This window comes from Pan paniscus, chromosome 12, assembly GCF_029289425.2.
Source record: "Pan paniscus chromosome 12, NHGRI_mPanPan1-v2.0_pri, whole genome shotgun sequence".
NCBI lineage: Eukaryota > Metazoa > Chordata > Mammalia > Primates > Hominidae > Pan > Pan paniscus.
In genome coordinates this window covers 41,579,588-41,604,294 of record NC_073261.2, presented here as the reverse complement: position 1 = coordinate 41,604,294, position 24,707 = coordinate 41,579,588, and the positions used below count along the sequence as shown (strand labels likewise).

At 37.9% G+C, this 24,707-nt stretch overlaps 1 protein-coding gene and 1 pseudogene across 1 annotated transcript in view; one reads left to right on the top strand and one right to left on the bottom strand.

The window, feature by feature from the left end:
- DNAH6 (dynein axonemal heavy chain 6) overlaps positions 1-24,707 on the top strand; it is a 303,480-nt gene that overhangs the window by 257,142 nt on the left and 21,631 nt on the right. Inside the window, exons 65-70 of the mRNA XM_057301281.1 lie at positions 8,350-8,510; positions 11,579-11,667; positions 12,467-12,613; positions 14,015-14,153; positions 23,153-23,272; positions 24,388-24,509. Coding sequence (XP_057157264.1) covers positions 8,350-8,510; positions 11,579-11,667; positions 12,467-12,613; positions 14,015-14,153; positions 23,153-23,272; positions 24,388-24,509 — 778 coding nt within the window. The remainder of the gene's footprint in view (positions 1-8,349; positions 8,511-11,578; positions 11,668-12,466; positions 12,614-14,014; positions 14,154-23,152; positions 23,273-24,387; positions 24,510-24,707) is intronic.
- On the bottom strand, positions 1,796-5,084 carry LOC103785738 (L-lactate dehydrogenase A chain-like; annotated as a pseudogene).

The following is a 24,707-nucleotide window of genomic DNA, read 5'->3' as shown; positions in this document are numbered from 1 at the left end:
CTGAAGTTTGGATACAAATGATCCTATCACTGAAGTAGTGAGCATAATACCCAATAGTTAGTTTTTCAACCCTCTCTTCCTCCCCTATCTGGTAGTCTCCAGTGTCCATTTTTCCAATCTTTATGTCCATGTGTACCCATTGTTTAGGTTCCCCTTATAAATTAGAACATGCAGTATTTAGTTTTCTGTTTCTGTGTTAATTTAGTTATAATAATGACCTCCAGCTGCATCCATGTTGCTGCAAAGGACCTGATTATATTCCTTTATGTGGTTGCATCATATTCCATGGTTTATAGTACCACATTTTCTTTATCCAATCCACCATGATGACAGAATCTAGGTTGACTGAATATCTTTGCTATTGTGAATCTTTGCTATTGTGAATACTGCAAGTGCATGTGTCTTCTTAGTAGAACAATTGATTTTCTTTTGGATATATACCCATTAATGGGAATGGTGGATTGAATGGTAATTCCGTTTTAAGTTCTTTCATAAATCTCCAAACTGCTTTTTAAACTGGCTGAATTAGTTTACATTGTGAACAAATGCACAGTTTATACACCAACAGTGTATAAGTGTTCCGTTTTCAATGCAGCCTCACCAGCATCTGTTAATTTTTGACTTTTTAATAATAGCCATTCTGACTGGTGTGAAATGGTATCTCATTGTGGTTTTTATTTGCATTTCTCTGATGATTAGTGATGTTGAGAATTTTTATGTGCTTTTGGACGCCAATATGTCTTCTTTTGAGAAGTGTCTATTCATATCTTTTGTCCACTTTTTAATGGAGTTGTTTTTTGCTTATTGAATTAACTTTCTTATAGATTCTGAAAATTAGACTTTTTCAGATACATATTTTCTCCCATTCTGTAGGTTGTGTTTACCCTGTTGATAGTTTCTTTTTCTGCACAAAAGGTCTTCCACTTAATTTGGTCCCATATATCAATTTTTGGTTTTGTTGCAATTGCTTTGGAGGACTTAATCATAAATTCTTTTCCAAGGCTGATGTCTAAAATGGTGTTTCCTAGGTTATCTTCTAAGATTTTTATAGTTTGAGGTCTTACATTTAAACCTTTAATCCATCTGGAGTTAATTTTGGTATATAGTGAAACATAAGAGTCCAGTTTCATTCTTCTGCGTATAGCTAGTCAGCTATCCTAACACCATTTATTAAACAGAAAATCTTTTCCCCATTGTTTATTAGTGTCAACTTTGTCAAAGATGAGATGACTGTAGGTGTGCAGCTTTATTTCTGGGGTCTCTATTCTATCCTATTGGTCTGTGTGTCTATTTTTGTACCAGTACCATGCTGCTTTGGTTACTGTAGACTTATAGTACAGTTTGGAGTTGGGTAATGTAATGCCCCAGCTTTGTTCTTTTTACACAGGATTGCTTTGGCCATTCAGATTCTTTTTTGGTTATATATGAATTTTAGAATAGTTTTGCAATGATATGGGTAGTTTGATAGGAATAGCATTGAATTTGTATATTGCTTTGGGCAGTGTGGTCATTTTAACAGTATTGATTCTTCAAGTGAATTAGCATAGAATGTTTTTCCATTTGTTTGTGTCATTTATGATTTCTCCTGGTGGTATTTTGCAGTTCTCCTTGTAGAGATCTTTCACCTCCTTGGTTAGATGTATTATTCTTTTTGTGGCTATTGTAAGTGCCATTCCTTTCTTGATTTAGCTCTCAGTTTAAATGTTATCATTGTATAGAAATGCTATTGATTTTTGTGCATTGATTTTATATCCTGAAACTTATTGAAGACATTTATCAGTTTTCTAGTTATAAAATCAAATGGTTGGAGAAGATTGTTTGAGTTCTTCTTTTCCTATTTGGATGTCTTTTATTTTTTTCTCTTGCCTGATTGCTTTGGCTATGATTTCCAGTACTATGTTAAAAAGGAGTGATGAGAGTAGGAATCCTTGTCTTGTTCCAGTTCTCAAGGAGAATGGTTCCAGCTTTTTCCCATTCAGTGTGATGTTGGCTGTGGATCTGTCATAGGTGATTCTTAATATTTTGAAGTATGTCCCTTCAATGCCTAGTTTCTTTTTAAATAATTTTTGTCATGAAGAAATGTTGGATTTTATCAAAAGCATTTTCTGTGTCTATTGAGATGATCATATGCTTTTTTATTTTAATTCAGTTTTTGTGGTGAGTCACATTTGCTGATTTGTGTATGTTGAACCAACATTGCATCCCAGGAATGAAGCCTACTTGGTCATGGTGAATTAACTTTTTAATATGCTGCTGGATTCACTTTCCTAGTATTTTGTTGAGAATTTTCGCATCTATGTTCATCATAGATATTGGCCTGACGTTTTCATTTTTGTTGTGTCTGTGCCAGATATTGGTATCAGGATGATGCTGACTTCACAGAATGAGTTAGAGAGGAGTCCTTCCTTTTTTGATTTTTTGGAATAGTTTCAGTAGGATTGGTACCAGCTATTCTTTGTACATCTGGTAGAATTCCACTGTGAATCTTTCTAGTCCAGGGCTTTGCTTGGTAGGATTTTTATTCCCAATTCAATTTCATTACTCATTATTGGTCTGTTCAGGATTTCTGTTTTTTCCTGGTTCAATCTTGGGAGTGTCTTGGGTGTGTCTCCAGAAATTGATCCATTTCCTCTAGACTTTTCATGTTTCAGTGCATAGAGTTATTAATAATAGTCTCTGAGGATCTTTTGTATTTCTGTAGGATTGGTTGTGATATCACCTTTGTCATTTCTGATTGTGTTTATTTGGATCTTCTCTCTTTTTTCTTTGTTAATATAGTTAGTGGTCTATGAATCTTGTTTATCCTTTCAAAAAACAAACTTTTATTAATTCTTTTTTTTTTTTGCTGTTCAAGGTTTATTGGGGGTTTTAGTTGGTATGACACTTGGATAGTTGGTTGTATTGTTTATATGTAGATCTTTTCACATTATATTGTAATGTACACTATTGACATATATAGATCACAAAATAAGATCCTTTGGAACAATTATGCACAAGACATACGATACTGGATTTATACACTGGATCCCAGAATGTGACTGATTGGGAAAGAATGTTGGACTAGGAATGTCCAGTGAAGGAGCCAGGAAGTTATATAAGACACACTAAACATCCATCTGGCTCAAGGGGCAACTGCAGCATGTGCAGCATTGGCAGTGGTGCCTCAGAGGTGGTAGAACTATTTCATACTGACCAGTTTAGGACTACACAAGATTAGTACCATCTAGCATCAGGATATAGCTGTAGGATTTTACAAACCATTCCTATGTCCAACTTCAGGAATTGATGTTTTTCCCAGTGCATCTTAAAATATTACTGCTTTGATCACAGATCAGATAAAAAGGACAACATGCACAACCTCCAACTAAAATCCTATTGTAGCCTAGACAGTGAAATGATCTGACATCAGAAGACTTTAAAATTGCAGGTCTTCTAGTTCTAGATCCTTGAGGAATCTCCACACTGTCTTCCACAATGGTTGAACTAGTTTACAGTCCCACCAACAGTGTAAAAGTGTTCCTATTTCTCCACCTCCTCTCCAGCACCTGTTGTTTCCTGACTTTTTAATGATACCATTTGACCCAGCCATCCCATTACTGGGTATATACCCAAAGGATTATAAATCATGCTGCTATAAAGGCACATGCACACATATATTTATTGCAGCACTATTGACAATAGCAAAGACTTGGAACCAACCCAAATGTCCATCGATGATAGACTGGATTAAGAAAATGTGGCACATATACACCATGGAATACTATGCAGCCATATAAAAGGATGAGTTCATGTCCTTTGTAGGGACATGGATGAAGCTGGAAACCATCATTCTCAGCAAACTGTTGCAAGGACAAAAAAACCAAACACCGCATGTTCTCACTCATAGGTGGGAATTGAACAATGAGAACACTTGAACACAGGAAGGGAAACATCACATACTGGGGCCTGTTGTGGGGTGGCAGGATGGGGGAGGGAAAGCATTAGGAGATATACCCAATGTAAATGACGAGTTAATGGGTGCAGCACACTAACATGGCACATGTATACATATGTAACAAACCTGCACGTTGTGCACATGTACCCTAGAACTTAAAGTATAACAATAAATAAATAAACAAAAATAAAATTGCAGGTTTTTTGGATTCCCCAAAGTGTAACTGCACTCTTCTTCAAACAGATCTCTTCCTCAGGAGTCAGACTCACCTTCACAAGGTCTGAGATTCCATTCTGTCCCAAAATGCAAGGAACATTAAGGAAGACATTATCCTTTATTCCATAGAGACCCTTAATCATGGTGGAAATTAGGTGCACCCGCCTAAGATTCTTCATTATACTTTCTGCCAAATCTGCCACAGAGGGTCCAATGTCCCAGCCTTTGAGTTTGATCACCTCATAAGCACTCTCAACCACCTACATGTGAACCTCTTTCCACTGTTACTTATCTGTATCAGTCCCTAAATCTGGGTGCAGAGTCTTCAGGGAGACATCAGCAACATTCACTCCACTCCATACAGGCACACTGGAATCTCCACGTTCCCCAAGGACCCACCCATGACAGCTTAATGGGTGAACTCCCAGCCCTTCCCCCATCAGGTAACGGAATCAGGCTGAATCCAGATTGCAACCACTTCCAATAATACAGTTTTTGGGGAAGCCACTTATCTTCCAAGCCACATAGGTCAAGATATCCACTGGATTTGAAACAATAAGCAAATTGCAGTTCGTGCTGTATTTTACAACATTAGGAATGATGAATTTAAAGATGTTCACGTTAGGCTGGACCAAATTAAGACGGCTTTCTCCCTCTTGCTCACATGCCCAAGCAGTGATAATGACCAGCTTGGAATTTGCAGTTACATTATAGTCTTTGCCAGAGACAATCTTTGGTGTTCTAAGGAAAAAGCTGCCATGTTAGAGATCCATCATCTCTCCCTTCAGTTTATCTTGCAGTTAAACTGCCCGTCAGTTGTGGCATGGCACAGGCCATGCCAACAGCACCAACCCCGACAACTATAATCTTATCCTGGGGAGGTCTCTTCTTCCTATAGAAGATTATGAATCAGCTGATCCTTGAGAGTTGCCATATTGGACTTGGAACCAAAAGGAATCAGGAATGCATGTCCGGCGGGCATCAGTGGCACGTGGCAATGAGATCCGGACTTGGTGGCAGTGGCTCCAGCGCCTGGCTTTATTAATTCTTTGTATGGATTTTGGGGTCCCAATTTCATTTAGTTCTGATCTGATTTTAGTTATTCTTTTTCTTCTGCTAACTTCAGGATTTGTTTGTTCTTGTTTTTCTAGTTCCTCTAATTGCAATATTAGATCATGAATCTAATTCTCAATGTACGAATTTAGCACTATAAACTTTTTTTTTTGAGACAGGGTCTCACTCTGTTGCCCAGGCTGTACTGTGGTGGAGTGATCATGGCTCACTGCAGCCTCAGCCTCCCCAGGGTCAGGTGATCCTCCCTCCTGTACCTCCCAAGTAGCTGGGACTGCAGGCACACACCACTATGCCTGGCTAATTTCTGTATTTTTTGTAGAGACAGGGTTTTGTCAGGTTGCCCAGGATGATCTCAAACTGAGTTCAAGTGCCCTCCACCTCCGCCTCCCAAAGTGCAGGGATTACAGGCACTGCACCCAGACACACTGTAAACTTTTAACACTGCTTTGCTGCATCCCAGAGATTTCAGCATATTGTGTCTCTCTTTTCATTTGTTTCAAAGAAGTGTTTTATTTCTGCCTTAATATGTTGTTTACCCAAAAGTCACTCAGAATAAAGTTGTTTAGTTTCCATGTAATTGTGTGGTTTTGAGAGATCATGGTATTGATTTCTATTTTAATTCCACTGTTGTCTGAGAGTATGCTTGGTATGATTTTGATCTTTTTGCATCTGTCAAATCTATTATGGTTGAGCATGTGGTTGATCTTAGACTGTGTTCCATATACAGATGAAAAAAATGTATATTCTGTGGTTGATGGGTGGAGTATACTGTAAATAGCTCTTAGATCCAATTGATTAAGTGTCTAATTTATGTCCAGAATTTTTTTGTTAGTTTTCTGCCACAATGATGTGTCTAATACTGTCAGTGGGATCTTGAAGTACCCCCACTATTATGATGTGGCTTTCCAAGTCTTTTTGTAGGTCTTGAAGTAGTTGTTTTATGAATCTGGGTATTCCAATGTTGGGTGCATCTATATTTAGGATAGTTAAGTCTTTTTGTTGAATTCAACCCATTACCATTATGTAATGCCCTACTTTGTCCTTTGTTACTGTTGTCAATTTAGTCTTATTTCTACAATATAAGAATAGTCACTTCCTCTTCTCTTGTTTTCCTTTTGCATGATAGATCTTTCTCCACCCCTTTACTTTGAGCCTATTGGTTTTGTTGCGTGAGAAATGGGTCTCTTGAAGATAGAGGGTTGGGTCTTATTTTTTTATCCAACTTGCTACTCTGTGCCTGTTAAATGGGGTGTTTAGACCACTTATATCCAAGGTTAATATTGATATGTAAGGTTTTGATCCTATTGTGATGTTTTTAGCTGGTTGCTTTGTAGTCTTGATTGTGTAGTTGCTTTATAGAATCTATGGGCTCTGGACTTAAGTGTGTCTTTGTGGTAGCAGGTATCACTCCTTCATTTCCGTGTTTAGAGCTCTTTTATGAATCTTTTGTAATGCTAGTCTAGTGGTAAAGAATTGCCTTAGCAATTGCTTATCTGGAAAAGCTTTTATTTCTCCTTTGCTTATGAAGCTTAGTCTGACAGGATATGAAATTGTTGGTTGGAATTTCTTTTCTTTAAGAATGCTGAATATAGTTTTGTCATCTCTTCTGGCTTGTAATGTTTTTGCTGAGAAGTCTGCTGTTAGCCTGATAGGATGACCTTTGTAAGTGATCTGACCTTTTCCTCTAGCTGCCTTTAAGAATTTTTTTTTTCACATTGATCATGGAAAGTTTGATAACTATGTGTCTTGGGGATGGTCATCTTATATAGTATCTCCCAGGGTTTCTCTGAATTTCTTGAAATTGCATGTCAACCTCCCTAGCAATATTGGGAAAACTGTCATGGACTATATTCTCAAATATGTTACCCGAGTTGTTTACCTTTTCTCCTGTCTCAGGAATGCCAGTATGGCATAGGTTTTATCTATTTGCATAATCTCATATTTCTCATAGGCTTTGTCCATTTTTTAAATTCTTTTTTCTTTATTTTTGCCTAACTGGGTTGTTTTGAGGGACAGTCTTTGAGCTCTGAAATTCGTTTTTTGACTTGGCCTAGTATGTTGTTGATGCTTCCAATTGTATTTTGAAACTCCTGTAGTGAATTTTTCAATTCCAGGAGTTCAGTTTTGTTTTTTCTTCATATAGCTATGTCATCTTTCAACTCTTGGATCATTTTACTGGCTTCTTTGGACTGGATTTCAACTTTCTGTTAGATCTCATTGTTTCATTGCCATCCAGGTTCTGAATTCTATGTCTGTCATTTCAGACATTTCAATCTGGTTGGATACATTGCAATCTTTTAGAGGTAAGGAAACACTGATTTTTTGAATTGCCAGAATTCTTGTGCTGATTCCTAATTATCCAAGGGGGCTAGTGTTTATCATTTTCAAGTTTCTGTCATTTCGTTGAGGCTTTTTATTTTTGTATTCCTGTTTTCCTTTGAGGGCTTGACTGTGGTGTATGTTGTGTATAGTTCATTGGCTTTGTTTCTGGGTGCTTTCAGAGAGCCAACACTTTGCACAGGTTTCTTAGTTGTAGCTAGTTTCCCACATTGGCTTTCACAGATATTGTGTGATTAATCAATGGCATTAGAATTCAAAATTGTTTTTGCCTTTTGGGATAAGGAGGGGTACTGTTTTTTGACCTAGGTGGTGGTACATGTGCACATTTGCATTGTGAGAATTCATTGAGCCATACACTAATAATATGTATTTTTCTGTATATATGTTAGACTTTAATTTTTTAAGTGTTTAAAAACTGATCTATAGTGTTGTTAGAAATTAGGATAATGATTACCTGTGGGAAGAAGGAAGGGGAAATCATTGCGGTGGAGAGAGGCATGAGAGAAATGTCTCTAGTGTATCAGCACAGGTCTCTTCTCAACCGCAGGTATTGATTTGTGATCATTTGTAGAGCTGTATATTCGGTTTTTGCACTTTTCTGTGTGGGTCATGGTGAAAATATTTTAAAAACAAGAAATAAGGAAAACATACTTGTACTCCTATTGGAATGAGGATTCAAAATGTTTATATATCCTAAGCAAGAGTCTACTGTATTTATATTTCTTCATATTGATTTTGCTTTAAAATAGCATAAGATGATATTGTGTTCTTGCTGTTCAATTCAGGGTGCAGTCAATTTCACTGGGGCAAGGACAAGGACCTATTGCTGAAAAAATGATCAAGGATGCAATGAAATCAGGAAACTGGGTATTTTTGCAAAATTGCCATCTTGCTGTTTCTTGGATGTTGGCAATGGAAGAGCTCATTAAAACCTTCACAGATCCAGGTATGTTGAGCATATAGCCCTTGCATAATAATAACACTTTTATGTAACCTTTTCTTGTTGAATTCATTCCTTATAGTAATTCATTATTGTAGGCACTGTGTTTCCATATATGAAAGAGGAGAAATTTGAGGCCTAGACAGATTTAGCTAATTTACACAACCAGGGTTTGATAAAAGGCCTTCAGAATTCCAAGTTGAGGCTAGGATCCACTGGATCATTTCTGTTTCTTATTGCCTTCTATGAGAGGTCATTTGAATTTGAAATATATTACTTATAGGCATAATAAAAAGAAAAATATACTTAGGACAAACAAAGGAAATTAAATCCTTCCCTATAAAATGAGAAATGTAAAGGAACAGAGTTCAAATTACCACCAATTCCCTTAGAGTAGTGTTTTACCACCTTTTATCTTCTGTAACCCGCATGGCAAGTAACCTTTACATGTGCCTCAGAGCCACACCCAACCCATGGGCGTGCTCAGCATTACTCATAGTTGCTAGCACTAGTTTTATCTCACCACTTTTTTGCCTACTCAAGAAAGTGTAATGGGCTGCAAAGAGAGGAAGTGGAATTAGAATCTACTCATTTTAAAGTGTTACTATAAAAATAACCAAAACCTCAGGAACTATTTTATTGGTAACAAATTGTGTGGGTCCCACTCTACCACTCTGCTGTGAAGCCCTGGGAGAGAACCTCCAGGCAAGCATATCCAGAGAGAGCCCTTTCTCTGAGGCCTTTATTTGTGCCCTCCCTACAGAAAGCTTTCTGGAAAGGTGAAAGCTCTGCAGATGATCTTGCAAATCACTTTATTTAGTGCTGCTTATTAAGGTGAAGAGCTGCTCCTTTACAGAGTCCCCAGTCTGCACTGGTCACTGAGCCAGCTCAGGGTTTAGCAGCCTTCCCCTAAAAGCCCTTCACTTCCTGGCCCCCTGCCCTCACCCACAAGCCTTCTGCAGGCTGCTTCTGACAAAGGTAAGGACTCATTTTTATCCACCATTCAGAATCTCCACTATTTCCACTCTTTTGCAGTCAAATAAGAGATGGCCTGCTTCCTGCTGGGCCTGTGGCTTATTTCTACTTAAATAATTAAAGAGAAATGACAAGGAGGTCTTCAGTACTGGTCAGGGGTCCCCAGTGATTAGGAATATAATTAAGAAAAAAATGCTAGAGAGGCAGCAAAAAAGCAATTTACTGTGGTGGTACTACATGAGGCTCCAGAATACGGAGATGCCATTCAGTTTCACTATAACTAGGACAAGGACATTTGCCAGTTCTTCAAGGAGACTGGATCGGCTAATGAAGCCAGCTGAAGTTGTTTGTGTATTTTAAGTGCTTACTAAACTTAAGTGGATAGAAAAAATCCTCTTCTGGCCCTTGCTATAATCATTTATCGCCTAACCATTTAAGTTCTGATGTTTAACTTGAACCAGTAGGAAATAAAATACATTCAGGTAATAAGCTGAAAATACAAAAGGAAGAAAAAGAAAAAAAAAAAACAAATAAAACCTCAGAACTTGAAATCCTAACACCTCCATAGAGTTCTGCCCCACCACTTCCTGACTGTGCATGTCATATCTTTTTTCTGGGCCAGTTTCCCCAGCTATAAAATGGCTACATGACATCATCATGAAAAGTCCTTTACTAAGATGATTTCTAAGATGCTCTTCTAGTCCAGCCCTAAAATTCTATGATGTCTATGAAAGTTAAGAAGCTTGGTGCTTTTGCAATTATAAGAACAAAAGCATGGAAAAAAATCCTTCTCCAAACCTGGCCTTCTTCTTTCTTTGGTTTTTTGGTTACTGAAATCATTGGCCCTAAGACTTTGGTTGTTGTTTGATTTCTTTGCCTAATAGTTTTTACTATGCAAACAGTGTTAGTGTTGCTCTAGAATTTGGTAGAACTAACTTTTAATTTGGGCTATTTAATGTGGCTTGTGAATTTAGATTACCAAACCAAGAAGCATGAAATCAGCTTTGATTTGTTGTCATTCATTCCATAAATAATTAAGGGCCTAGTGTACCATGTATTGTTCTAGGATATGTTGATAAACAAAAGAACCATAGATATTTGTCCTCGTAGAGTTTCCATTCTAGTTGGGGGGAGACAGACAATGAATAAACCACATGGTAAATAAGTAACGTATACGTTGAGTTAGAACATGGTTGTGCTTTGGAAAAAATAAAAAGGAGAGTAAGGTAAGGAGGATCAGAAAGATTGAGATGGGATGTGAGTAGGGAGCAAGGAAGATAGCAATTTTAAGTGGTTTAATCTGAGTAGTCCTCTTTCAGAAGGTGATATTTGACCAAGACATGAAGAAAGTGAGGGAATCTGAGGGAACAGCCAGGGCAAAGGCCCTAGTGAGGGAGCCAGCCTAGCATGTTTGAGAAACAGCATAATACGTACTTAAAAACCAATGCCAAGGAATTTGTCCTTGAATGATGCCTGTGTCTTCCTGTGATGGGAACAATGATTTTTCCAACTTTACTTTGGCCTTTTGAACCTACAGTGGAGCTCATTCTTTCTTGGGTCCTCTGTCCATATCTCAGAAAGTAAGTGCATTGACTTAACATGCTAATGCCACACATGGGGTCTCTCCATATCCTGGTTCCCTTGTTTCCTTTGCAACTTTTCTGCTGAGGGGAGAATTCTTTTCTCAGTAGGGGTTTTTGGCCATTTTCATGCAACTTGTATTAAATTGAATGGTCAAAAAATCCTCATGAGAATAAATACATGGGCAATAACTGCCCTCTTTTTCAACTGAAAATGTTTCCCATTTCAAAGATAAGGCCCTTAATAGTTCAGCAAGTATTAAAAATTAACGTGTTCCTAATTTATTTACCCAAATGTGCCTGCTTCTAGACTGCCAAACCTTCCTAACGTGAAGTTTCTAAAACAATGCATCTTACTCCCATTTTGAAACAGTTTACACTATACTTGTAATAGATTAACTAGATCTTTAAACAAAGCTTATAGCATTTTTTCCTTCTCTAGAATAATCATTTCTTATACAAAAGTGCTACTACCAACTAAACATTTCCTTTTTTTTTTTTTATCTTTGTTTTAAGCAGATAGTGCTATCAAGGACACTTTTCGACTTTTTTTAAGCTCCATGCCTAGTAATACATTTCCTGTTACAGTTCTTCAAAATTCTGTCAAGGTAATGTATGCATATGGTTGGAACAATGTGAAATGGTTGGTTTCAGAATATTCACCTAGTGCCTCCCAGGAGATCAGAGCCTGCACAGAAGCATGTGGAGGTCTGTGTGGCCAGCATGGGGAGGTGAAGTCAGTATCTTTTCACCTATAACAAGCAGAGAAATGATTTCCCAACCCCATCCTTGCATATTCTAGTCCTATGGGTCATTCAGCTCTCCCAGCTGTCACCCTCACAAGAAAATGTTAAGGGTACAGAGTGATGAGAAGAGAACCCCTTCCAGTGTTAAGGGAACGTTTCAGCATTTGAGAGACAGGAAGGCCTACAAGCCATACTAGTATGGCTGCTGGATTTCAATGCTGGAAGTTTATGATCTGTGGCAAGCCTCTGCATATGAGGAACAAGAGGTGCTTCTTCCCTCCCTGTCCCACATCATGGGACATCAGGGGACAAACTATGGAACAATGCCCTATGTCGGGATCATGCAAAATTCAATGAGGAAACCCTGAGCATGCTTTCTGACCTGCGTTTAGAAAAAATGGACACTAAATGGAAGTGTCTGAGGTTCTTGTCATGTGGTTCAACCACTGTAGGTCTGAGAAACCTGCCATTCCCTATTCTCCCTGGACTGTGCCTGAGCAAGATACAAAGCAGGCTCGAACATGCCAGGAATGGTCCCCACCTCCCCATGAACATCAGCTATCTACATCATTTCAATGGCTTCAGCCTATGTGTGTTATTCAGAAATAATGCAAATCTATAAAATCACTCTCTCTGCCACATATATTCTATCTAAATCCAGGTGACCAATGAGCCTCCAAAAGGCTTACGTGCAAATATCAGACGAGCATTTACTGAAATGACACCTTCGTTTTTTGAAGAAAATATACTTGGAAAAAAATGGAGACAAATAATATTTGGCATTTGTTTCTTCCATGCAATTATTCAGGTACACTCAACTCTGCTTTTTAATAGCAACAAGGAAGTGTATTATGAAATAAATAAATAGTAATAATTAAGTGAAAGCTTGTAAATGTCATTGTGAAATGCTGAAGGCCCCATTCTGTGTCTGAACCCAAGTTGTTTTCATTCAATCTCTATACTCCCCTTTCCTTTGTATTTCACAGCTTCAGCTCTCACCTCTTGTCTGATCTGCCTACAGAATACCATCAATTGGATGAATGCAGTAGGTTCAATTCAGTTCAACAAGCACAAAATAGATTTCCTCATAGGTGGCATATTTACTATATTAGCTTCCCAGTTTTCAAACGTGTGTGGTCTACAGAGAAAGAAAGAATGAATGAATGAAAGAATGAATGAATGAATCAGACTGTGCACAGTGGCTCATCCTTGTAATCCCAACATTTTGGGAGGCCAACATGGGCAGTTCGCTTGAGCCCAGGAGTTCAAGACCAGTCTGGGCAACACAGTGAAACCCCATCTCTACAAAAGTTTTGAAAAATAGCCAGCCAGGCATGGTGGCACACACCTGTAGTCCCAGCTACTCAGGAGGCTGAGGTGGGAGGATTGCTTGAGCCTGGGAGGTCAAGGCTGAATGAACAGTGATTGTGCCACTGCACTCTAGCCTGGGTGACAGAGAAAGACTCTGTCTCAAAAAAAAAAAAAAAAAAGAAAAGATGCCAGATATAAGATAAATAGGTTAAAAGGTCTTAGAGGAGGTCTGACAGGTTGGGATCAGAGGTTCTGGGTGAGGCCCTTTTTCCGCTAACAAAAGCAGCTGAGATGAGGAAGTAGTTTAAGCTTTAGGAAAATTTTGAGATCAAGAGCTGGGAACTTGGAATCAAACCTCTGGCATAATTATCAGTTTCAAATTTAAGAAATTAAGGTAGGATAGGGAGATAACAAAGGAAGTTGGGGGAGGATTTCATGATGGTATGCCGTGAAACAAAAAAATATGATTCTGTGTGTGGCATAACTGAAAAATCATGGACAGACTCCTTAAAACAGTAGGGAGTAGCTCTCTCCACCAGATGGATGATTACAGGGTCAGTATTTTTATGCCAAAAGACCGTAGGTGAAATTTTTTTTTTCTGCTTTGATGAGAAAATGCTTTATTTTATCCTGAAGGAAAAATGTTCTTTTGACAGGTCTTTCAAATTTCTGGTAATAGCAAATTTTCTTTTGGAAATATGGGGAGGAGCCAGTATTGAAGGAAGAGGTGCTTTCTCTGTTTGGTGAAAGCCTAGCTGAAGTTGAGCCACATGATTTTACTGATTTTGCAGTGTGGGGATGCCCATTTTCAATGGAAACTTCTTTTTAGTTTCCAATATTTTACACAAAATTAATTTTATCAAATTTTATTTCAGATCATTTTCATTTTTCATTTTAGGAGAGAAAGAAGTTTGGCCCCCTTGGTTGGAATATCTGCTATGAATTTAATGACAGTGACAGGGAATGTGCTTTACTGAACCTCAACCTCTATTGTAAAGAAGGAAAGATTCCCTGGGATGCACTAATTTACATTACTGGTGAGTACATCCTTGTGGCCAGGCCTTCCGTCTATGTACCACAAAGTTGTTGGTTTACTCCCACCTGGCCCTTACAAAGATGGTGTCCTCCCCCAGTGTTTAATGGTGGTGATGATGATTTTTTATGTTCCTTGTGTGAAGACAAGATTGTGACAAAAATATATAAGGACATCATGAGAATATTCACACACACAAAATGGGACAGCTGCTTTCTCAAATAATAATAATAGGAAAAATAGTGCTTGCTACATGCCAAGCACTATTTTAAGCACTTCCCAAGAATTAGCAGATTTAATCCTCTTAATAACCTTACAATGTGAGGACTATTATTATCACCGTGCTACACATGAGAAAACTGAGGCACACCATTTACAAAGTGCTGGGGCCAAGATTTGAACCCAAACAGTGTAGCCTCCAGAGTCCATGATCTTAAATTCAAAAGAACCTAAACATTAATTGACTAGTAGAGACCTGTTAATTCAGATATACCTGTAAAAAAGGAAAAATCTTTCAGGAATTAAATTTTTGGTAAATATTAACTGTGACTACATAGGGATCTTGTTGCCAAAATTAGAACCAATTTGGACCATGTGGGCTCAAGTAGTAAGGGAGAGGATATTTGCACTGGGAAGTGGGGGAAGGAGGAGCTCTGAAAAGGGACAGAAAGGAAATCGATGATTTTCATTGGCAAGTAAGGGAAATGGAGAACAGCAGAAGGGTATCAGGTGATCTAGAGCCTAAAAGGTAAAATGAAACCTTAAAACATGTTTGAGATGAAGGCAGCAAAATAACAGTAAAAATAGATTAGGACCAGTCCCCAGAGTGAACCAATAGGGAAAGGCCTGGAATTTGGGAGGTTACTTTGTACTCCTGCCCCAAGCCATCCCAATGGGGCCAAAATTGCTTAGCAAAGTGGCGATGTAGGCAAAATTGTTCTCTGGTATCCTCTGCTTACCCTGAGTTTTCCTGTTTCTCATTTTCCTTTTCCTTCTCCCTCTCCTAGAATCCTTGATGTTTCAGGTTACTTCAGTCTGTACTGCTGTGGAAGTAATTGTGGAGGTAAAAAGTAATTTGCCAGACTGATCTATAGATTTAATGCAATCCCTATGTAACAGCAGACTGTTACACCCAGATCAACTAGCATGTTGCAGGAATTGATAAGCTGATTATAAAATTCATATGAAAATGTGAAGGGCCTCAAATGGCAAGAACAATCTTGAAAAAAAGAATGAAGTCAAAAGAGTAACGTTTCCCAATTTCAAAACTTACTGCAAAATTATAACAAGTCATTGTGGCACTGGCATAAGAATAGACATGGATTTTGACTCGGCAGTGGTGACCATAGCTTTATCACATTTTTTGTTTCTGGCATGAAGGGAACAGAGCCTTTATCAGGTCGATTTCTTTTTATGTGGCACCCATCCACTGTTCCCTCCAGGCCAGCACCTAGTCTTGGTCAGAAGAGTCTCGGAGCTGTCAAAAAGTTGCGCTGAAGAAAACAGGACATCTCAGCAACAAATATCCCGAAGTATTGCTGTAAATAGGACTGATTTTATGGGAAAATTAAGAAAGGTGTTCTAGTTCTTACAAATTTGGATCTTCAATCTGTGTTGAAAATTCCATTTCTGGATCTAGTTTGAGGCACTAAGAAGGATAAGACATCAATTTGCAAGGAGCCCTTGCCAGGGTAACATCAATTCTGCTAAAATTGAAGCAGAACAAGCATCAAATTTACAGTGAAGCTTGTGTGGAAGAAAGGCAAAATATTGATACTTTACAAAAAGTTTATAAGGACAATGCCCCAAACAAATCAGTAGCAGTTTATAAATGGATAACTAGTTTTAAGAAGGGCCAAGACAGTGTTTAAGATGAAGCCCACAGCAGCAGGCCATCCACATCAATGTGCAAAGAAAAAATTAATCTTGTTCATGCCTTCACTGAAGCGCACCAACAATTAACAGCAGAAACAACAGCCAACACCATAGATATTTCAATAGGTTCATTTTACACAATATTGACTGAAAATTAAAGTTGAGCAAACTTTCCACTCCATAGGTGCCAAAACTCTTACATCCAGATCAGAGGCAGACAAGAGCAAAGCTTTCAATGGAAATTTAAGCAAGTGCAGTCAAGATCCTGAAGCATTTCTTTGAAGAATTATAACAGGAGATGGAACATGGCTTTACCAGTAAAATCCTGAAAACAAAGCACAATCAAAGCAATGGCTACCAAGGGATGGAAGTGGTCCAGTCAAAGCAAAAGCAGACTAGTCAAGAACAAAGCTCATGGCAACAGTTTTTTGGAATGCTCAAGGCATTTTGCTTCTTGACTTTCTGGAGGGCCAAAGAATGATAACATCTGCTTATTATGAGAGTATTTTTAAAAAGTTAGCCAAAGCTTTAGTAGGAAAGTGCCTAAGAACACTTCGCCAGAGAGTCCTTCTCCACTCCAACAATGCTATTCAGGCCTCTCATCAAACTAGAGCACTTTTACAAGAGTTTTTATGGGAAATCATTAGGTATTCACTTTACAGACCTAATTTGGCTCCCTCTGACTTCTGTGCTTCCTAATATTAAAATTTTGTTAAAGGGCACCCATTTTCTTTGGTTAATATAAAAAAAGACTGCATTGACATGGTTAAACTCCCAGGACCATCAGTTCTTTGGGGATGGACTGAATGGCTGGTATCATTGCTTACAAAAATGTCTTGAATTGATGGACCTTGTGTTGAGAAATAACATATATATTTTTTAAAAAAAGAATAGGCTTATAAATCAATGGAACAGAATTGAGAATCCAAAAATGACCTTTATATTTATGACCACTGATTTTCAACAAAGGTGCCAAGGCAATTCAATGGGGGAAGGATAGTCTTTTCAACACATGATGCTGGGACAATTGGGTGTCCATATACAAAAGGATAAATTTGGACCCTTATACCATACACAAAAATTAATTCAAAATGGGTGACAGACCTACAATTAACAGATAAAGGTAAATCTCTTAGAAGAAGGCTTTGGAATGAATTGTGATTTGGGGTTAGTCACTGACTTCCGAGATATGACACAAAAAAGAAAAAATAAATTGGACTTTTACACTTCAACACACACCATCAAGAAAGTGAAAAGGCAAGACACAGACTGAGAGAAAATATTTGCAAATCATATATCTGATAAGGGCTTGTATCCAAAGTATATAAAGACCTCTTACAACTCAACAATAAGAAAAATAACTCAATATTAAAATGGTTGAAGATTTTATTTGAATAGACATTTCACCAAAGAAGACATACAAATGCCCAGTAAACACATGTCAAGATGCTCAATTTGTCATGAGGGAAATGAAAGTTAAATCTCTAATGAAATGCCACTTCACACCTACTAGGATGACTATAATTTTAAAAGACAGTAACAAACGCAGGTGAGCATATGAGAAAATTGGAACCCTCATACCTGCTGGTGGCAATGTAAAATTGTCCTGCTGCTTTGAAAAAAATTTTAAATAAAGTTGCCATATGACTTAGCAATTCTACTCCTAGATATGTACTTAGAAAAAATTAAAACATATGTCCTCACAAAAACTTGTACACAAGGCCGGGCGCAGTGGCTCACGCCTGTAATCCCAGCACTTTGGGAGGCCCAGGTGGGCGAATCATGAGGCCAGGAGTTCAAGACCAGCCTGGCCAACATGGTGAAACCCTGTCTCTACTAAAAATACAAAAATTAGCTGGGTGTGGTAGTGCACACTTGTAATCCCAGCTACTCAGGAGGCTGGGGCAGGAGAATCACTTGAAACCAGAAAGCAAATGTTGCAGTGAGCCGAGATCACGCCACTGCACTCCAGCCTGGGCGAGAGAGTAAAACTCCGTCTCAAAAAAAAAAAAAAAGAAAAAAGAAAAAAGAAAAAAACGCACACAAAAACAAAACTTGTACACAAATGTTCATAACAGCATTGTTCATAATGGCCAAAAATGTCCATTAACTGGTGAATGGCTAAGTAAAATATGGCATATCCATAAATAGAATATTATTCCACCATAAAAAGGAATAAAGTACTGATACATACAACAACATAAATAAATCCCAAAAACATTATGCTAAGTAAAAGAAGCCAGACACAAAAGCCCACAAGTACAATTCTATGTATATGAAATTTCCAGACGAGTCAAGTCTATAGAGATGGAAAGTAGTTCAGTGGTTTCATGGGACAGGGAGTAGACATGAGGACTTACTGCAAATGGACACAAGATTTCTTTTGGGGGGAAATGGGAATGTTCTAAAATTAGATTGCAATGATGGTTGGACAACTCTGTAAATTTACCAAAAATTAATGAATTTATATATATATAATTATATATATAAGAATAGACATATTTTCAACATATATTCTTTTATATATGTTTTATGTGAATTTTATGGTTTTTTAAATTATATCTCATTGAAACTGGTTTTTTAAAAAAGATAGGAGTAAAAAGACAATGCTTTATCCAGGTGACGATACTTGCTAATGGTGAGTTTTTTTAGGCATTCATTTATGGATTAATTCAGAAAATATTGATTAGTACTATTATGATAAATGCTGGATATCAAAGATGACATAGTCTCTGCCTACCAAAAGCTGATGGAGATAATGAATCATTCGTAGTAGCCAAAATATGGAAACAACCCAAATGTCCATCAACATATAAATGGACACAGAGAGTATCGTATATACATACAATGGAATACTATTTATCCTTAAAAAAGAAAGGTCCTACCATTTGTGACAACATGGATGGACCTGACTGACATTATGCTCAGTGAAATAAGTTAGTCACAGAAGGACAAATACTGCATGATTCCTCTTATGTGAGGCCTCTATAATAGTCAAAAGTCTAGAAGTAGACAAGAGAATGGTGGGTATCACAGGATAGAGGGAGGAGGAAAATGGGGAGTTGTTGTTCAGTAAGTATAAAGTTATAGTTATACAAGATGAGTAAGTTACAGAGATCTGTTGTACAATATAGCACTTACAGTTAATCAGAAGGTATTTTGTACTTTAAATTAATTTATCAAGAGAGTAGATTACATGTTAAGTATTCTAACCACAATAAAAAAGTGGGTGGCACAAAGAAATTGTCGGAGGTCATGGATATGTTTACCATATGGATTGTGGAGATAGCAACATAAGTATATACATATGTCAAAACTCCCCAGGTTGTATACATTAATTATGTGCAGTTTTTTGGATACCAATTATACCTCAATAAAGGTGCGGGGGTGAGGGGAGGCCAAGAGTGTGTGGGACATGGCACTACTAGAGAAACAGTTAGTAGCTCCAAAAAAGGAAGTGTGTATGGAGGGCAGTTGTGTCTTCAACAACACTAAAAAAGGTAAGCCGGGGGCATATCCTGAAAGGCCTATGTGTCTTGCTAACAAATTTTGCTCTAACTTACAAATATTGGTTAGCAATTATGGTCTTTTAGGTTAGGAAGAGGTGCAACAATTCACAAAGCTATAATAAAAGCAAAATGAGGGATTGAACATGGAGATATAGCAATACCCATGGGAAAACCAGACAGGAGAGAATAAACAGAGAAACATTTAGGAGGCTTTAAATACTGGAAGGTGTTTGGGATTGGAGGAGGACCGTCAGATTTTATAGTGTAGGTTACAGCAATACATACATCCAGGAGTGGTATTGGGGGTGGATCTGAGCTCAAAGTTGGCAAAGACAAAGTCAGACCTCAGGCCTCTCCAGTTTTTATTGGACCATGCCCAAGCCAGCCCACAGGGATGGGAAAGGAAGGGAAAGGGGAAGCCACTATGTTGGGTTCTGCAATGGTACCCACAGGAACCATGATGCTGGGGCCAGACCAGGCGGTGGCATGGATGGTGGACACCACCACACACACACACGCACGCACACACGTACACACACACGGGCATGCACACACACAAGTGGTCCCTCTTCTAAGAAGACCAAAGCCAGAAGACTCCTTCTTGAAAGTGAGCTGTGAGTCATCTACCCTGAGTCAAAATGACAGATTTCCTTGTTTACTCAGTTTGACCCAAGAAAAAGGATAGAGTCAAATCTGGATGGAGAAGCACAAAATCTGTTGATTTGTAAGGAAAACACTTCTGTGCTGCTTGTCAAAATGCAGATATTTTAGTTAGAAACTTATTTTAGAATAATGTATGTTAGGACACCCTTCTTCCCCTGACATCATCATGCAATTGGAGAAACTAGAGCTTTATGTTCCAGCGCCACGGACCCAAGAGGAGCTTCAAGTCCGACCATATTAGATGGACCCACGACAGAGATTTAACCCAACTTTATGTTCCAAGATTTCCCAGAGGGTCGCTAAAGAATACTCCTAGGAAGCTATAGAACATCTCCTTTTTACATCTTGGAATTGCCGATACAGGGATTCAGCAACTTAACCATCAGCCCTGGTACCTACTTCCCTTCCCCTCTCCCTGAGTGGCTTATCCAACAAGACTGACAAGAGTTACTCCAACAGGAGAGGGAAGACAGGCATCTCTACAGGATATGCAGATGAAGACATTGCTGTCTTGGAAGAAATAAATTATTGAGATTCCAAAGACTGAAATAACTTTCTCTCAACCAACCATCTCAGCTATACTACAAGGCTACAGTAGCCAAAACAGCATGATACTGGTACCAAAACAGAGATATAGATCAGTGGAACAGAACAGAGCCCTCAGAAATAACGCCGCATATCTACAACTATCTGATCTTTGACAAACCTGAGAAAAACAAGCAATGGGGAAAGGATTCCCTATTTAATAAATGGTGCTGGGAAAACTGGCTAGCCATATGTAGAAAGCTGAAACTGGATCCCTTCCTTACACCTTATACAAAAATTAATTCAAGATGGATTAAAGACTTAAACGTTAGACCTAAAACCATAAAAACGCTAGAAGAAAACCTAGGCATTACCATTCAAGACATAGGCATGGGCAAGGACTTCATGTCTAAAACACCAAAAGCAATGGCAAGAAAAGCCAAAATTGACAAATGGGATCTAATTAAACTAAAGAGCTTCTGCACAGCAAAAGAAACTACCATCAGAGTGAACAGGCAACCTACAAAATGGGAGAAAATTTTCACAACCTACTCATCTGACAAAGGGCTAATATCCAGAATCTACAATGAACTCAAACAAATTTACAAGAAAAAAACAACCCCATCAAAAAGTGGGCAAAGGACATGAACAGACACTTCTCAAAAGAAGACATTTATGCAGCCAAAAAACACATGAACAAATGCTCACCATCACTGGCCATCAGAGAAATGCAAATCAAAACCACAATGAGATACCATCTCACACCAGTTAGAATGGCGATCATTAAAAAGTCAGGAAACAACAGGTGCTGGAGAGGATGTGGAGAAATAGGAACACTTTTACACTGTTGGTGGGACTGTAAACTAGTTCAACCATTGTGGAAGTCAGTGTGGCGATTCCTCAGCGATCTAGAACTAGAAATACCATTTGGCCCAGCCATCCCATTACTGGGTATATACCCAAAGGACTATAAATCATGCTGCTATAAAGACACATGCACACGTGTGTTTATTGCGGCACTATTCACAAGAGCAAAGACTTGGAACCAACCCAAATGTCCAACAATGATAGACTGGATTAAGAAAATGTGGCACATATACACCATGGAATACTATGCAGCCATAAAAAATGATGAGTTCATGTCCTTTGTAGGGACATGGATGAAATTGGAAATCATCATTCTCAGTAAACTATCGCAAGGACAAAAAACCAAACACCACATGTTCTCACTCGTAGGTGGGAATTGAACAATGAGAACACATGGACACAGGAAGGGGAACATCACTGTTGTGGGGTGGGGGGAGGGGGAAGGGATAGCATTAGGAGATATACCTAATGCTAACTGACGAGTTAATGGGTGCAGCACACCAGCATGGCACATGTATCCATATGTAACTAACCTGCACATTGTGCACATGTACCCTAAAACTTAAAGTGTAATAATAATAAAATAAAATAAAATAAAATAAATTTAATCTGTTTAGTGCATAAATTTATTAGTTTGTGTACATGCTGTGTAAATATTCAATGAAATGCTATTCATATTTAAATAAATTCTAGATTCATATGATTAATAAATTGGAAAATAAACTAATTATAAAACAAAACAAAAAAAGGAAGAGAAAGAAAAAACAATTTTTTCTTCCTGACATGATGGAAGAAATAGAGATAAGAATGGATCAACAGTTGGAGGATTCAGAGGTTGACAATGTAGGTATCACAGGTGAAATCCTTCCAGGAACACTACAGTGGTGAATGGTGAATTGTAGCAATGGATCTGGAATTTTAAAGAAATTATATCAGCAATAGATTCCAGTGTGCTTCCTTGCTACACATAATTTTGGGATGACAATGGGGCACATGGAAAGTAGCTTCTCTGTGGAAAGAGAGATGGGATACCAATCAGTTATAATTCCTTATAATTACTGTGAAGTGAATTGTCCCTTTTGCTTTGAATCTATCTTTCCTCCTTACCCTGATAGCAATAATTAATAAGAAATGTATAGAGGTTGAATGCCTTGCTACAAATACTTGATTCCATTTTACTCATTGTCTCCGAAAGAAGCACTGTTTGATGGAAAGTGTGTATGTTTTAGAATACTGCAATCAATGATAAGACTCAAAATCAGTATTTCAAAGCAAAAGAACAAAAACAAAAAAGAAATATGTAAATAGAGCTCAGTGGCTTTAATCTCTGAAAACTAAAACAGCAAAATAATGAGAGTAGAGTACATATAGTAGATTTTTTCTACTTTTCAAAAATTGACTTCTATTATCTTTGAGGGGGTGGTGGAAGGAAATTCTGTTGTGTGCTTTCCATTTTCAGTACCAAATAAATGTGTGTATAAATAAACATTAAAAATTTAAAATTAGGTATGCCTATCAATTTTTTAAAAACAGCAATAATTTCAAAATACAAATTTCTTTTCAGGTGAAATTACTTATGGTGGTAGAGTCACAGACAGCTGGGATCAAAGATGCCTTCGTACTATCTTGAAAAGATTTTTTTCTCCTGAAACATTAGAAGAAGATTATAAATACTCTGAATCAGGTGAATGACTTTTCCATATTACAGAAAAGGCCTTTCCCAAGAAGATGTTGACAGCATCTCTCAGTTTCCCATCCAGGGGCTGTCTGTGTCGGGTCTCCACAACACTGTTATAGCCACACCCTATCCCCATGCTTGGCCACCTTCAGAGCTGGTTTGATAGTAGGATCACAGAGATACATAGTGCATGGTAACTACTTTGAATTACTTCGATTTTAAAGCTTATTGCACTGTGTCTAAATCTGTTTTCAATGTTATGTTCTAGTATGTTTTGAATGTAATCAAATAAAACATCCAGACATAGTGGCACATGTCTGTGGTCCCAGATACTCAGGAGGCTGAGGTAGGAGAATCACTTGAGCTCAGGAGTTCAAATCCAGCCTGGGCAACATAACAAGACCCAGTCTCTAAATCATAGTAAATATTATTATTACTACTATATAAAAGTTTTTTAAAAAATAAAGAAAAGAAAATGTCTATTACAGCAAGTTGAGTAAAAACCAGATCTGTGAGTTGGAGATAGTTTATTATGAGTCAGACAGCAAACAGATTAATTGTCCTGAGTGATCCCCTTGGAAGGAGCAACTTGATTATTACAAGCTCATAAAAGCTCCTACCATTGAGCATCAGTCAGAGCTGATAAGATTCAACTGTATATCCTGCAATCACTATAGATAGTTGAATAACCCTAGATTTCAACGTAGCTTTTAGTTTGGGGAATTAGAGAGGGCTGTTGTTGTTTATCAAACAAATATGAAAGCAATCTCTAACACAAGCATAAATTTAAGCCCTTAATGAGTTACACCTTTCAGCATAAATTTGGAGCCCTTCATGAGTTACACCTTTCAGCAGCATATCCCTGGATTCTCCGCATCTTTAAATGCGCTGGAGAAGGCATCTGAAAAGTTAGGACAGTAATGAGATTCTCAAGGCCTGAAGAAAAGATAACAAAACTAGACACAGCAATGAAAGCATGAAAGCTTAGGAAAAACAATCCCCCTTTCTACATGAGCCAGCTGATTGCAGCCACCATCTGCACCATACAAAGAAAAATCAAACTTGGCAGTACAAAGCCAGTCTATTTGAGACATATTTGTCTTCTGTGTTTTTAATAACAGGCATCTATTTTGCACCCATGGCTGACAGCCTACAAGAGTTTAAGGACTACATTGAAAATCTGCCTTTGATCGATGACCCAGAAATTTTTGGAATGCATGAAAATGCCAATCTAGTCTTCCAGGTACGTGGCCTTTCATCTTAAAATACATATTTATGTTGTGTATGTAAACTCAAAACATCAGTAATCACCCCCACTCACTCTGGAAATTATAATCTTCCTAAATAAACAAATAAAATAATTGTTTCACCTTGACTTCAACATTTGGTTCCAATTTAGCCTGTTACCTCTGGGTCCTTCACAGAATCCTAAGACCGTCAT